We start from the raw sequence: 15,790 nt of genomic DNA on the forward strand, positions 1-15,790 counted from the left end.
GCAGGGAGCAGACAGGTAGGCAGGGAGCAGGGAGAAGGCAGGGAGCAGACAGGTAGGCAGGGAGCAGGGAGAAGGCAGGGAGCAGACAGGTAGGCAGGGAGCAGGGAGAAGGCAGGGAGCAGACAGGCGCTTTATCATATGAAATGGAATCTCACCTTAAAGGATTTGAGTAGGACACTATGATGCAGGAGGATGATAGCTGGGAGGTGTTGGTGGTCTTTATCCCTCTCCGGGAGTGGGCTGGATACGCTCATGCCTATGAATTAATAGGAAATGAATGAACAGATTCAAATAGTCAAATCTGACCTTCACAGATGGTATATCCCTGGTGTCTTTCAGCTTACTTTAATCACCAAATACAGCAGATGTGTATCCTTCCCGATGTGTATTATTGTAATCTGTGTCTGCCCCCCAGCTCAGGGGTGTGTGTGCGACGTGCGTCCGTGTGTGCGTTGTTGCGTGCATTCATGTGTTCATGCATGAGTGTTTGTGTCTCATCTCTACATTTGATTGTGTTTAGGTGGAGTTGACGGGCAGCAGTGTGTTTGACTACATCCACCCAGCGGACCATGTGGAGATGGCAGAGCGTCTGGGCATCAGGCCCCACCTGAGGGCCGAGGCTGGCTGCCACGTGGCCCCCGAGAGCGCTTCCAGCTCTGCCTCCACATCCTCCCTGGCAGGGACCCCTGAGCCTGGTACGTCTCACATACATGTCTGTAGGCCTGGACTGATGTTGTCTAGATCTGGTCCAAATGTGGTTTCCCCCTGTCTCTCCACAGCCCCCTCAAGCCCCCTCTCTCCTGGGAACGAACCTCCTGACCGAGGCTTCTTCATCCGTATGAAGTCCACCCTCACCAAGAGAGGCCTCCACGTCAAGTCCTCCGGCTACAAGGTCAGAGTAAGAGACATATATATAGAGAAATCAAACTCTCCATTCCTAGAAATCATTCAGACTGTTTGTAATGTATAGGGTAGCAAAATTCCGGTTTCCTCTTTATTCCCTCGTGAATCCAGGAATCTTCCAACCAGGATTTCTGTAAAAAAAAGAGAATTTCTGAAAAGTTACAAGAGTTTTGCAACTCTAGTAATGGACTACTCACCGTTCATTTAGTAGAGACACTGTACATGTACAACCATGCAAGTTGCTGTAAACCCTTCCTGTCAGGTGATCCATGTGACCGGGCGAATCCGCTGTCGCCCTGCCATGGTGCCAGGCTCKGCCCGCTCGGTGCGTCGGCCAATGGGCTTGGTGGCCCTTGCGCACACGCTCCCGCCCTCCACGCTGAACGAGGTGCGCATGGAGAGCCAGATGTTTGTCTTCCGGGTCAACATGGATTTGCAGGTCACCTACTGCGAGAACAGGTACAGCTAGAGTGACACACAACGACACACAACACATAACAACACACACCAACACAGCTACACAACAACACAGCAACACAACAACATAACAACACAGCGACACAACGACCCACAACAACACATCAACACATCAACAACATGCCAACGCAGCTACACAACAACACAACAACATAACAACACAGCAACACAACAACACAACAACACAGCCACACAACGACACAACAACACAGCAACACAACAACACAACAACATAGCAACACAACAACACAACAACACAGCCACACAACGACACAACAACACAGCAACACAACAACATAACAACACAGCGACACAACAACAACACATCAACAACACGCCAACGCAGCTACACAACGACACAACAACACATCAACAACACAACAACACAGCTACACACAGGGGCAGATGTCTTTATGAGGTGCATATATGGTTGTACTGTGAATAATTTTATGGTTGTATTTGACTCCATTAAGAAATGGTATGTGTTTGTTTGCCTGTGTATGTGTGTCTATATGTTTACATCACGTGGATAATACCATCATTGTTCCCTGTAGGATCTCAGAGTACATGGACCTGAGCCCGGCAGAGGTGGTGGGACACACCTGCTACCACTTCATCCATGTAGAAGACCTGGATAACATCAGACAGAGCCATGAGGACTGTGAGGTGTGGTGTGTGTGTGTGTGTGTGTGTGTGTGTGTGTGTGTGTGCCTGTGTGTGTGTGTGTGTGTGTGTGTGTGTGTGTGTTGTGTGTGTGTTGTGTTGTGTGTGTGTGTGCGTGTGGTGTGCGTGCGTGCGTGCGGTGCGGCGTGGTGCGTGCGTGCGGTGCGTGCGTGCGTGCTGTGCGTGCGTGCCGTGCGCGTGTGCGCGTTACCTTTGAAAGTTAACATTTTGACTAAGCTCATATTTTGCAATCAGCGCCCTCTGCTGCCAACATCCTGTAGTGCTATGCCAACTCGCTCTTTACTCTCTTCCTCTCTCCCCTGTCCCCTCCCTCTCTCTCTCTCTCTCTCTCTCTCTCCCTCTCTCTCCCAGTGTTGAGGAAGGGTCAGGTGGTGACCGGGTACTACCGCTGGCTCCAGAGGAGAGGGGGTTATCTGTGGGTCCAGTCCTGTGCCACCGTCTCCATCAACCACAAAGCCCCCCACGAACGCAACGTCATCTGGGTCAACTACGTCATCAGGTCAGCCCCGTCGCTGGTCATCCCCGTCGCTAGTCAGCCCCGTCGCCACAGTAGCAGGTCAAACACGGTGCACAACGCGTCCAGCATTACGCTCCTAGACAAGGCGTCCCACTCCTTCAGTCTACCGTCATTTGTATATACTAAACCCTAATGACAGTATATACATTTTATTACAGAATGATGTGAAGTTTTGTTCATTTAAAACACCGATATGATACAAGTATTCACACATGAATTCAAGGAAATTCTATATTTTCCTTTGTCTCTGTCTCAGGASCCACAACCCCCCAGCTCCTAAACACACATACACACTCAAAGACAAACAGACACACGTGCACGCACAGAGCAAGAGAGGAGTCAGACAAAAACAAGAGGAACAGGCTGAATTACAATACTAATTGGAGCAGCGCTTTATAATTACAACAAATGGATGTCAGAATGTTGGGTCTGAATGGTGTTTTAGTTCATTAGTGCTGTAATTACAAGAGCTCATTAACTTCTCCAGCAGCAGCCCCCCCTGATCCTCCCCCCCTCCGATCCTGATCTGGCTCAGTTCTGTACGGGTGGCTCCTGAGTGGAGCGAGGGCTGGACGGAGAGCAAGGGTTGCTGAGTGTGTGTGTGTGTGTGCGTGCGCAATAGGGGGGGAGGGGTTGTTGGAATACAGCGGGTTGGGGTAGGCTGATGGGAGGTTAGTAAGTTGGAGAAGGCTGGTTGTTTGTTGATAGAGTGAGGGGTAAAATGGTGTGGAAGGTAAGCTGATGGGGGTATTAGTTGAGAGGCTGGTTGTGTGATAGATGAGGGTATGGTGTGAAGGAAGCTGATGGGAGGTATAAGTTGGAGAGGCTTGGTTGTTGTTGATAGATGAGGGTAAAGGTGTGAAGGGAAGCTGATGGGAGGTATAAGTTGGAGAGGCTGGTTGTTGTTGATAGATGATGGTAATGTGTGGAAGAAGCTGATGGGAGGTATAAGTTGGAGGGCTGGGGTTGTTGTTGATAGATGAGGGGTAATGGTGTGAAGGAAGCTATGGGGAGGTATTAGTTGGAGAGGCTGGTTGGTGTTGATAGATGAGCGGTAATGGAAATGGTGAAGGAAGCTGATGGGCAGGTATTAGTTGGAGAGGCTGGTTGTTGTTGATAGATGAGGTGTAATGGTGTGAAGGAAAGCTGATGGGAGTAACTTGAGTTGGAGAGGCCTGGTGTTTGTTGATAGATGAGGGTAAATGGTGTGAAGAAGCTGATGGAGGTATTAGTTGGAGAGGGCTGGTTGGTGTTGATAGATGAGGGTAATGGTTGTGAAGGAAGCTGATGGGAGGTATTAGTTGGAGAGGCTGGTTTTTGTTGATTAGATGAGGGGTATGGTGTGAAGGAAGCGTGATGGGAGGTATTAGTTGGAGAGGCTGGTTGTTGTGATAGATGAGGGTAATGGTGTGAAGGAAGCTGATGGGAGGTATTAGTTGGAGAGGGCTGTTGTTTGTTGCAGAGAGGGGTAATGGTGTGAAGGAAGCTGAATGGGGTATTTAGTTGGAGAGGCTGGCTTTGTTGTTGATAGATGAGGGTAATGGACTGTGAAGGAAGTGATGGGATGGTATTGTTTGGAGAGGCATGGTTGTTGTTGATAGATGAGGGTAATGGTGTGAAGAAGCTGATGGGAGGTATTAGTTGGAGAGGCTTGGTTGTTGTTGATGCAATGAGGGTAAATGGTGTGAAGGACGCTGGAGGAGTATTAGTTGGAGAGGCTGGTTGTTGTTGATAGATGAGGTGTGAAGGAAGCTGATGGGAGGTATTAGTTGGAGAGGCTGGTTGTTGTTGATAGATGAGGGTAATGGTGTGAAGGAAGCTGATGGGAGACAAAACAAAATACACAATGTAATCTAAGACCAATAAAGCTCTCTGTAAAGTACTCACTGCACCCATCCTGCTAAATCAGGAGACATAAACAGTGGTTTGCTGCAGCACTCAAGAGCTGTAAAAGGTGCATTTATTATCTTATATTTACTGTCTCACCCTCTCTCTCTCTCTCTCTCTTCCCTCTCTTTCTCTCTTTCCCTCTCTCTCTCTCTCACTCTCCTTATCTCTCTTTCCCTCTCTCTCTCCCTCTCTTTCTCTCTTTCCCTCTCTCTTTCCCTCTCTCTCTCTCTTTCCCCCTCTCTCTCTCTCTCAGTCGGACAGAGCTCCCAGACACTCCCCTGGATCTGCTGCAGCTCCCAGAGAGTCTGAGGGTGGAGCGTCTGAAAGCCAGCTCCTCCCCTTCGGAACACTCACCACAAACCCAGGGTAGGGAACCACACAGTCAAAACAGACACACACACACACACACATACTGCAATCACACACACTTGTACTGTACATTGAATCGCTCACACATACACAAACACACATGATGGGGCGGCAGGTAGCCTACCGGTTAAGAGCAATAGACCAGTGATCAAAAGGTCGCTGGTTCAAATCCCCGAGACCACTAGGTGAACAATCTGTCGATGTGCCCTTAAGCAAGGCACTTAACCCTAATTGCTCCTGTAAGTCACTCTGGATAAGAGTGTCTGCTAAATGACTACAATGTAATGATACATCCAACTCTTTTCCCCTCCCCAGGCCCACAGCCAATGAAAAGCTCTGTGTGTAAAGGTGACCCTGACTCTAAACTGAGAGAGATCTATAATCCCGGTGTCCAATCAGGGGACAGGAGGAAGCGTCCGCTGCGGTCTGACTCTGAGGGTGCTCCCGCGGAAACGCGGCGTCGCCTGGAAGAGTTCCGCCAGAGAGAGCGGAGTGTGTCCGCCTCCTCAGACCTGGGCAGCGAGAGCGGGGGAGAGGAGAGAGAGTGGGAGCATGGGGGAGACAGCGCGAGGGTCAAACGAGAGGAGGGGCCTTCGAAACGAGGCGAGGAGACCCCCATGAGGGGCGGCGGGGCGCACAACGGCCGTGCGGTAATCCAGCACCTGAAGAGTGTAGTGTCCTCGCCTCTCTCTGGCCACCCCAACATCAAGACTGAACATGAGGCACTGGCCGCAGGGGGTCGCTGGACACACACCCACACCTCCTCACACATACAACCTCCCCCCTCACACACACACACACCCTGCGGCAGCCTGAACGGCGACAGTCCCCTCACCCCCATCCCGGACTCCTCCTCCAGCAGTGAAGCCCCACCCAATGGTATTTTCACCCCGCCCTCCCCCGCCATGTCCCCTCCGATGTCCGGCTCCTCCCCTCTACCCTGTGAGGAGCGGGGAATGTTGTCTGGAGGCCGAGGGTGCGGGCCTGACTTTGAGCTGTTGCATAGACTGGCAGCGGGGGGTGCTGCAGGACGGGTGCTGTTTCACCCCCTGGCCCTCGGCCCCCAGGGGCCACAGAGCCTGTACGCCCCCAGTACCATCCGCTATGCGCCCCCAGAGCTGCCCCACTCCCACCCCGGTGCTGAGGGGCTGCGCTCCGACCACCACAAGGGCCCCCCAGCCTTTTTCCCTCACCTCCAGAGGCTGGCTGGCCTGCCCTCCTTCAGTGGGTTCTCTGCCTCGGACAATCCCTTCAACCCCTTCTGTATGAACGGACTGAGGGGGGCCGCAGGGTCCGAGGAGGACTGAAAGAGAGGTGGGGCTAGAGAGAGACATGGGGGCAGGACATTGGGACATATGCGGTTGTGAAACTGAACAAAGGACCATTTGCACAGCTTCCGTGGGGAGTCGGATGGTGTCCGACACAGGTGACAGGATGGGTGACACTCAAAGTGGACTTTGACACTTGACTTTACCCCACTAGTTGTCCAAGCTTTGTCTCCCTCTCTGCTCTACCATATCCTCTCTCCGCTGCTGTTAAATGACTGTGCAGAGTTCCATGTCTAAAGCCATATTGTACATAGAGACAGGACCATACACACCTTCACTACTCCTTCCTCAGTATTATAACAACTGTTCCTGAGCCTGTCAGACTGACTTCTGTGTGAATGGAAAAAAAGAGAAAAAGAAAATGGATGACATTTTTTTTCTTCATTTTTGCGTGAAATACTGAATCATCTCTTAAACGGAGTTAGAAATTATACTCTGACACAGAGGTGGAAATATAGAGGTCTGAGCCAATCTCACGGACGCCCAAAATAATATTTGAACACATCTCGGGTTATCCTTCCTCCCACAATGTGAACCCCACTGAAGAGGGTTAAAAACTGAAGAGGGTTAAAAACTGAAGAGGGTTAAAAACTGAAGAGGGTTAAAAACTGAAGAGGGTTAAAAACAGTGAAAGCACAGAGAGTGAGGGGAGTCTCAGATACATTCCATTCCACTCTGAGGCTGTTCTGTCACGATGTCGTCTGGGAAAGAAAGGCATGGGAGGGGGACGTACAATACCTCTACTGGCTGGTCACTTTGTAATGTTTTCAGTCTTGTAAAAACTAAAAACGATCCTACAGAATGAAGTGTTGTGAAAGTGAAAGACGCTGGGCTGTGCTGGGTTTGAGATGAAAGCCATAGTCCTATTATATTGTCATGTTGTTGCCATACGGTGGAGTGGGAGAGGTGTAAAAACTATTGTCTTATACTAGAGAACATACTTTGGGAAATGCCACAGTTTAATTCAGAAGCCCTCTACAAATGTATTCATAATAAAGGGTTTGGGGAGGGGGATATTTTTTTGAATTATTCACATTTGTCCGAGCACTTACTGAAATTTGTTATGAACACATAGCACTTTTGAATGTCCTTGTGTGCGTTAAGGGTTAAATAACAGAGTAGTCATGATGAATACCACAAACGGACCACAAAATGTAGGGTCATTAAAGAAAGACCACGGGAGTTTAAAACGCGGTCATTAAACGTGTTGTCATTCAAATATGACCATGGGGATTTAGTACAGTTGTGGTCAATAAAATAAGAACTGTAGCTTTTTGTTCTCAAAGTGGTTGTCCGGAAACATCCATATTAGGTCATTAGAGGTGGGGTGGAAAACATATATTAAATCATATCAAAGATATCCATTTTTATACTCATCTCCAGAAATCCCATCCCAAATATTATGAGGTCATAAGAGAAAGATCATCATCGCAAACTGAAATTCTAGAGATTAAAATGTCCCAATCTTAAATCACTGTCCTGGTTATAGATTGAAGAATTACTGATGGACGGGGTCGGATGTCAGCTGTATAGGACCATGTCTGTCATACGAGGGGATGTCTGTCCGTCTGTATGTCTGTCCGTCTGTGCGTCGGTTGTAATTCCACTGGCTCTACAACAATAAGACCAGATTAGTTTTTTTAAACGTACCTGCTTCATCAGTGACTCTAACCCCTTTCTGTTCAAATATTTCTGAATATACCATCCCTTTCTGATCTTCAAATTAAAACGAACCAATGTATAAATACTATGATACTGATGACGATAATAAAATATTCCATAAGAGGAGTACAAGAAAGTTTTCTTATTTCCTTCTTGTGTCTGACTGACTGTCGGTAAGAGTGGGCCGGGCTACTGCCTGTCTAAAAACATGCCTTCAGAATGTACCTCAAGATGTCTTAAAATGCCTCTGTGTCTCAAGTCATCTCGACTTTATGTCTCGAGACATTGAAAGATGGTGATGGCTGAGTTTATCTATACCTGCCCCGCACACGGGTGCATAACAATGTTCATGAAAAAGTACCTGATGTTAAAACCATCATCCATATTGGTCCCTGTAGACCAGGTTAGAGTGACCCTGGCCTGATGTGGTGCAGAGAAAACATGCCCGTTAAACAGTATACTGTATATCCAGGTTTATGAGCCAAAGCTCTCTTAGTAATGGCTCTGAAGATTTAGACAAAGGGTGTGTGTGTGTGTGCGCGTCTGCATGACTGAGGCAGTGTTTGTATGTGTATGCCTGTGTGCGTGAGTGCCTGTGTCTGTCTGCCTGAGGCCGTGTGTATGCATACAGTGTGTTGTGCGAATGGCCAGTGTATCTGTGTGTGCGCGAATGCGAGCATGTGTGTGTGTTACCAAGGGGCCGTACGTGTGTATGTTTCAGAGCGGGTGTTGTGTTGTTCCAGGCAGCCCTAGGGAGAGGCTCTGACATTGAAGACGGGTTAAATCCTGTTTTACATTCAAGTGGCAGGCCCCAGTTCATTAGAGTGAGGATCATTCCTCCTCAAGACCAAAGGAAGCGCATACTAAGCAAGAGCAGTTGTTGGGGAGAAAATGTGAGTGTACGTGCGCGTGTGTAAAGAGAGCTAAGAAATGACCTCAGGTTCCTCCTTTATCTCTTGCCTTCTCAGGAGTGAGCTCTTCAGCTGATAGCCTGTTCCATGGTGGGTGTGAAGGTGTGCCTCTACATCTCAGATAGGGATTGTGAGTTTGTGGGGACATGGGCGTCTCTCCTCAACCCTACGCCCTGGCTGTCTGTCTGTCAGTGACTTTGAAGGCTTATCTCAGCCCCTGAAACGGAGCTGCGGTCTCTTGGGAAATAGTACCTTGGCCACATGGGCTTGACACTGAAACAGAAAACATGAGAGGAAATATTTGAGTGAGAACTGAAGGTAGACCCCCCCTTTCCTTTACACCCACTCTCCTCCCTCCATACATCCTATCCCCAACTACACCACCCTCAACACCACTTTTCAACGTGCCCCACCCCCTCTGTTCTCCACCTCTTATCTCCCCTCAATCTTACCACTCATGTTACACTATCAACCCTCCTCCTCCTCCTCCATCCCCACCCACACCACCCGTTCCACTCATTCTTTCACTGCTACAGCCCCATCCCTCCTCTATTCTGTCCAGGTCGTGAGGGGAGGGTAATACGCTCATCTATAACCTGCCATGGTGCCGTGAGGTGGGTTGGTGATGTTGTGAGTCAGTCCATGGTCCGGGTGTTTGTCAGTGTGGGTGCGTGCTGCTTGGCGCCATGCCCTTTAGACGCGCCAGGCCCCAGGAGCCGCCTGCATGCCAAACAGAGCTGCCTGCGCAGTCAGACGCAGCCGAGGAGAAGGGAGGGGGGGGACGATGCAGCACCCAGACACACCCTGCATGAGAAACTAACTGCGCCAAAACGCCTGGGGTGGAGTGGTGGAGAGAAAGAGAAGGAAAGAGAGGGATGGTTAGTAAGAAGCACTGGATGGGCTTCCAACCTCAGGACAGAGAGGTGAGTCTCAGCAGCTCTCGCCTCGACCTGAACCTTCTCATCTCTCCAGTGAATCGATGGATGCGAGATAACCAGCACCAGGGCCTGTAACCTACTCCGTGATCCTTATAATCCCCCTCCCGCGGTGTTATCCAGACAGCACGGGAGGTGCTGCTCTGTGTGTAGTGTACCCAGAGAGGAGGATGGAGGAGTACATGGCATCAATGCTTGGTTGAGTGACAGGAACTACACAAGACAAATTAAGGGAATGTCAGCCATTCTTATTCCGTATTCTTATTCCATTTCTATGGTGTCAAACCCGATAGCTAACCCTACATTTGTGTACGCAAAATTCTGATCTCTTTAAAAAGGTGCTGCACATAGGATATTTTGTAATTTTTGCATTGTAATTTCAGAAATTCGAATATGCAAGTTGAGCCTTTTACTTGCGGGTTTGTTTCAACAGCTGTAAAAACGATATTTGTTATTGAAAATATTATTTCACTGCGATTTAGATGATACAATGATTCCCTACACTATTCAGTGCTTATTTGCTCACACACACTGAAATTGAGCAAACAGTGTCGAATTTTAACAACCATGACACAGCGATTTCCGCAATATAACACAGCCACAAAGTCAGAACAGCAACGGTGGGTAAGTATTAAATATTAAGTATTAAGTGAAACATATTATGGACATTTTCTGAAATTACAATGCAATTTTCATTTGATTTCATCCTGTGTAGCACCTTTACGTATTGACCACAAACATACAGTCGTCTTCTCACGTAGGGGTCAAACACACAACAATAACACCAGTTTGATTTTGTAACTGTGTTTATGTACATATTTATACATACATAAAGTCTAATGCTGTACAATAAGTTTTACTGAAGGCCATGCAGAAATCAAATGCATCACACTGCAATACAGATTAATCTCTAACCCAGAGACTAACTCGCCTCGTTCCACCATCCAGGTCTCGCATGCTAATGTTCTGTAGCGCAGCGGTCAGGTCAGGATGGTAGCTCAGGCTACAGGCTAACAAAACATACAGGTTATACAAATTGTATCGTTTCTTAAGGTTGGTATTTTGATTAAGTTGTAGCTCCAAACTATCAACCCTCGATTGACTAAAGGTATGAAATATCATTACTCTAGAGTTCAACTACTCTATAGAAATCGAATATTGAATTCAAGATTGCATTGAACATGTTTATTAAAGTGATTACAACTCATGACAAAAATACAAAAAACTGACAAAGTGCTATTTGCCATATGAATCACAAAACCCTTTGGAAAAATGTAAGCCAAAATGGGTAAAAAAAAAACTAAATCTGTTCAAATCTGTAAGAACAGAACAAACACATTAAAAGAAAAACCCACAGACTTACACGCATACAGAGACATCGAATTGCAGAAAGATAGACCATTGTTGATGACGTATTTATACCCTATATCGTTCAATTCACATAGGCCTAGTTCATCCATTCAACACGTCAACACAGGCTACATACATCTCCTCATTCTACGTCACCAGCATGGATTACTACAAAGAATCCAAGTAGTCCTTTGTATGGATATAGAATCAACTGATATTTTTTTTAAATAGCATCAATCAAAAGCATATTTAGGTGAACACAGCATGGGCTGGCTCAGAGTATGGCTTAGGAATTGTACAGGGCTCTTTGATTCATAAAGTAAACATGATCAGGAGTAAATAAACTCAAATGAGGCACTCACAGTGTGTGTGTATGTGTAAAATAAAACTACATTTTGTTTTTATCTAACATCTGATATTATCTTTATTTAACTAGGCAAGTCAGTTAAGAACAAATCCTTATTTTCAATGACGGCCTAGGAACAGTGGGTTAACTGCCTTGTTCAGGGGCAGGACGACAGATTATCTTGTCAGCTCGGGGATTCGAACTTACAAGTCCAACGCTCTAACCACTAGGCTACCTGCCGCCCCATCTGATACCTATCACAGCAATTTAATACAATCACCCACCCACACAAACGACTATCACAGAGGACAGAACCAAATCATGCCTTTCACTGATCCCCTTTGTACCCACGTGTCTTTGAGTGTCATACACACTCCCCATCAGTCCTCTCCGTCTCACTCACTCACACACAAAGAAACAAACACGCACTTCGTCACCTATGCCACTCAAGCGCTCTACTTGTCTTGGCCTTTGTCGTTGCCGTGGTGCCTGCCGCCATGGGAGTGGTTGCAGCGGTCGCGACAGTCTGGGCACTCCCCTCCGTCATCGTCACCCTCATGTATAATCTCCACCTCCAGGCGTCCGATGTAGAGCGATACCGCACACAGCCAGAAGAGGGCGATGCTGCTCACCACAGCAACATTCAGCAGCACGGCAGGCAGCGAGAGAAGCATCATCCTCCTCAGGGAAAACAGGCTGCCCACGTAGGACGCCCCGCCGAACGATACACACACACCACCCAGGATGAAGAAGGCTGGGGGGGAGAGAGAGAGAGGCGGAAAGATTGATGACCGATAGTAGTATATTTATAATGGGTGTGTTTTAGCAACGTTAAGGACTTTTCTGATAATTATGCTTCGCTGCAATAGAATAGAACCTGGGCCCTGGCCCTCCTAGCCTCCTTACCATAGCCCGCTTCTCGTCCTACGTCACTCTGGACAAAAGCGATGACCCCGATACCGGTGGCCAGGAGTCCGTTACGGAACCAAGACAGGAAACCTAGAACAGAACAACACGGAGATCCCAGTCTGAAAATAACCCTGTCAGTGTTTGCAGACAGGAGCTTCTCCCATGTCGCTGAAGATCCTGGATTCAGATGTGTAAACATAGCCTAGAGACGCATGCAGATCGTCTTACACTACAATAACTAATCTAACTGTGCCAACAGGAATTCTAACAAAATGCATAGCATAGTAATTAAACAAATAGCCTGTCTTTAAACCTCTTCCTAATCTACAGGGCCTTCGGAAAGTATTCAGACCCCTTGACTTTTTCCACATTGTTACGTTACAGCCTTATTCTAAAATTGATAAAATATGTTTTTCCCCAATCAATACCCCACAATGACAAAGTGAAAACAGGTTTTAAGAAATGCACATTTATTACAAATAAAAAAACTGAAATACCTTATTTACAAAAGTATTAAGACCCTTTGCTAGGAGACTAAATTGAGCTCAGGTGCATCCTGTTTCCATTGATCATCCTTGAGATGTTTCTACAACTTGATTAGAGTCCACCTGTTGTAAATTCAATTGATTGGACATTATTTGGAAAGTCACACACCGGTCTATAGAAAAGGTCCCACAGTTGACAGAGCATGTGTTAGCAAAAACCCAAATCATGTTGGTCGAAGGAATTGTCTGTAGAGCTCTGAAAAAGGATTGTGTCGAGGCACAGATCTGGAGAAGGGTACCAAAACATTTCTGCAGCATTGAAGGTCCCCAAGAACACAGTGGCCTCCATCATTCTTAAATGGAAGAAGTTTGGAACCACCAAGGCGCTTCCTAGAGGTGGTTGCCCGGACAAACTGAGCAATCAGGGGAGAACGGCTTTGGTCAGGGACGTAAGCAAAAACCCAGATGGTCCCTCTGTGGAGATGGGAGAACCTTCCAGAAGGACAACCATCTCTGCAGCACTCCACCAATCAGCCCTTTATGGTAGTGGCGAGACGGAAGCCACTCCTCAGTAAAAGGTACATGACAGCCCACTTGGAGTTTGCTAAAAGGCACCTAAAGGACTCAGACAATGAGAAACAAGATTCTCTGGTCTGATGAAACCAAGACCGAACTCTTTGGCCTGAATGCCAAGTGTCACGTCTGGAGGAAACCTAGCACCATCCCTATGGTGAAGCATGGTGGTGGCAGCATCATGCTGTGAAGATGTTTTTCAGTGGCAGGGACTGGGAGACTAGTCAGGATCGAGGGAAAGATGAACGGAGCAAAGTACAGAGATCCTTGATGAAAACCTGCTCCAGAGTGCTCAGGACCTCAGACTGGGGCGAAGGTTCACCTTCCAACAGGACAACAACCGCCAGCACACAGCCAAGACAACGTAGACGTGGCTTCGGGACAAGTCTCTGAACGTCCTTGAGTGGCCCAGCCAGAGCCCGGACTTGAACTCAATCTGAAAATAGCTGTGAAGCGACGCTCCCCATCTAACCTGTCAGCTTGAGAAGAATGGGAGAAGCTTGTAGCGTCATACCCAAGAAGACTCAAGGCTGTAATCACTGCCAAAGGTACTTCAACAAAGTACTGCGTAAACAGTCTAAATACTTAGGTAAATGTAATCAGTTTTTTAAATTTATTTGATACATTTGAAAAAATATCTAAACCTGTTTTTGCTTTGTCATTATGGGGTATTGTGTGTAGATTTGCGGCAGGGGAGGTGGTAATTGAATCCATTTTAGAATAAGGCTGTAACGTAACAAAATGGGGAAAAGTTAAGGGGTCTGAATACATTCCGAATGCACTGTAAATGTGCAGTTACCGGTTTCGTGGGACTTTCTCAGCATCTGCAGAGCAAACAATAAGAAAAATACAAGTGATTTAGAAAGATGGTTGATGTCAGCTCACACAAATCATTTCTGTAATGCAGGCGTATATTCATTGTAATTTACCAAGGCATCCGCCTTATCGAGTTCTGTCAGCTGATGATACTCGGGAATCCGAGCCTTGCCCCATTGCTCCTTCTCAACCACCCATTTCCGCGAAGACCCGTGGACTCTCCTCGCCGGCAGTCCTCCGAGGTACTGCGGCCTGACGTGTTTCACAACCCGGGCGAACTGAGATGCAATCCGCGGCAGCTGTCTGCAAGTAAACCAACTCAAGGCAGCCATTGCTCGCTAAAAACACGACCTTTGCATGCCCTATGAACTTTCACACTGCAAACGACACACGGAAGGAGGTGGTGCTCCCGTGCACAATGTTGGGAAATATATTATTGTAGCGCCTTCCTGCGTTTGGTATTGTAAAATAAACCGTGCCATATTCTTATTACATGTGTATTTTATTTTGTAAACGTTTAACGTAGTCTGTTTCTCCTTTTACTACTGGTTTCTTATCGGTACATCTGGTTAATCTCGTTATACTTTTCCTGCATCTTGTGTTTAGCTTATTCAGCCACCAGATGGCGACGATAGACCACATAATGGAGTCCATTATCACATAAGGCCAATGAAACAGTTTTAGCGTTTCAAATTGTTTGTGTGACAGGGAAGGAACCAAAGATTCTCTAAGGATTACCCTAATTAGTGGGGAACATGTAAAAGGTATGAAACCACCTTTGCACCTGGTGAAGTTTTCAACTTTTTCTAGATGGTCCTGTGTAGAATGTGTGCCGGGCTTTATTGCTGTGCCCGGCTGTTATGCTCATGTGGGCAACCATTTTGGGGACCATGCAGTCTGAGAAGAAATGTTTGAGGTGTGGTTGATAGTAGTGAGAACCAAATGCAACACAACACTTCTGTGTTATTTGTTTGACAACATTCCAAATGTTTTCGTAAAGTTATGCCTCTAATGCCCTTTAGTTTCCAGCTGGTTTGTATTCGGATAGGCTTTATAAATGTGCCTAGAATCTTGGAATATGTTACAGTTGTATTGATATTAGGGGTGTGAATGTTCTGCATTTGAGCCTATGCAAGGCCATGTACTGTGCCTTTGGAAAGTATTCACATCCCTTTACATTTCTCATATTATGTTGTGTTAGTTTGGATTTGTTGTCACTGGTCTACACACAATACCCCATAATGTTAGTGGAATTGTTTTAATTTTTTTAACAAATTAATTCAAAATGAAATGCTGAAATGTCTTGCGTCAAGTATTCAGTCCCTTTTACGGCAAGCCTAAAGTTCAGGAGTAATACATTTGCTTAAGTCACATAAATTGCATGGACTAGCTCTGTGACTTTTACATGTGACATTTTAGTAATTTAGCAGACGTTCTTATCCACAGTTAGTGGCCATGATAGTGTTTAACATGATTTTTGAATTAATCAAATCAAATTTTATTTGTCACATACACATGGTTAGCAGATGTTAATGCGAGTGTAGCGAAATGCTTGTGCTTCTAGTTCCGACATTGCAGTAATAACCAACAAGTAATCTAACCTAACAATTCCACAACTACTACCTTATACACACA

General features: G+C 46.7%; 2 protein-coding genes across 2 annotated transcripts in view; one reads left to right on the forward strand and one right to left on the reverse strand.

The window, feature by feature from the left end:
- Positions 1 to 7,969, forward strand: part of LOC111957344 (neuronal PAS domain-containing protein 1-like) — a 41,604-nt gene extending 33,635 nt beyond the window's left edge. Inside the window, 7 exon segments of the mRNA XM_023978125.2 lie at positions 521 to 695; positions 780 to 892; positions 1,166 to 1,362; positions 1,935 to 2,041; positions 2,416 to 2,563; positions 4,725 to 4,837; positions 5,156 to 7,969. Coding sequence (XP_023833893.1) covers positions 521 to 695; positions 780 to 892; positions 1,166 to 1,362; positions 1,935 to 2,041; positions 2,416 to 2,563; positions 4,725 to 4,837; positions 5,156 to 6,147 — 1,845 coding nt within the window. The 3' untranslated portion in view covers positions 6,148 to 7,969.
- A 2,495-nt stretch (positions 7,970 to 10,464) lies between these two features.
- Positions 10,465 to 14,535, reverse strand: LOC111960614 (transmembrane protein 160). Its single transcript, XM_023982687.2, has 4 exons — positions 14,269 to 14,535; positions 14,139 to 14,163; positions 12,279 to 12,371; positions 10,465 to 12,126 (listed from the first exon to the last, which is right to left on the reverse strand). The coding sequence occupies exons 1-4, from the start codon at positions 14,485 to 14,487 to the stop codon at positions 11,828 to 11,830; spliced, it is 636 nt and encodes a 211-aa protein (XP_023838455.1). The 5' UTR covers positions 14,488 to 14,535; the 3' UTR covers positions 10,465 to 11,827.
- Positions 14,536 to 15,790: the final 1,255 nt, after the last annotated feature.

Source organism: Salvelinus sp. IW2-2015, linkage group LG4p (genome assembly GCF_002910315.2).
Source record: "Salvelinus sp. IW2-2015 linkage group LG4p, ASM291031v2, whole genome shotgun sequence".
NCBI lineage: Eukaryota > Metazoa > Chordata > Actinopteri > Salmoniformes > Salmonidae > Salvelinus > Salvelinus sp. IW2-2015.

Bases quoted from the DNA above. Each gene is read 5' to 3' on its own strand.
- LOC111960614 (XM_023982687.2), bottom strand. From the start codon at position 14,487: ATGGCTGCCTTGAGTTGGTTTACTTGCAGACAGCTGCCGCGGATTGCA. The intron at 14,164-14,268 runs GTAAATTACAAT...TTTGCTCTGCAG, and splicing joins TCGATAAGGCGGATGCCTTG to ATGCTGAGAAAGTCCCACGA. The intron at 12,372-14,138 runs GTAACTGCACAT...GTTCTGTTCTAG, and splicing joins GAGAAAGTCCCACGAAACCG to GTTTCCTGTCTTGGTTCCGT.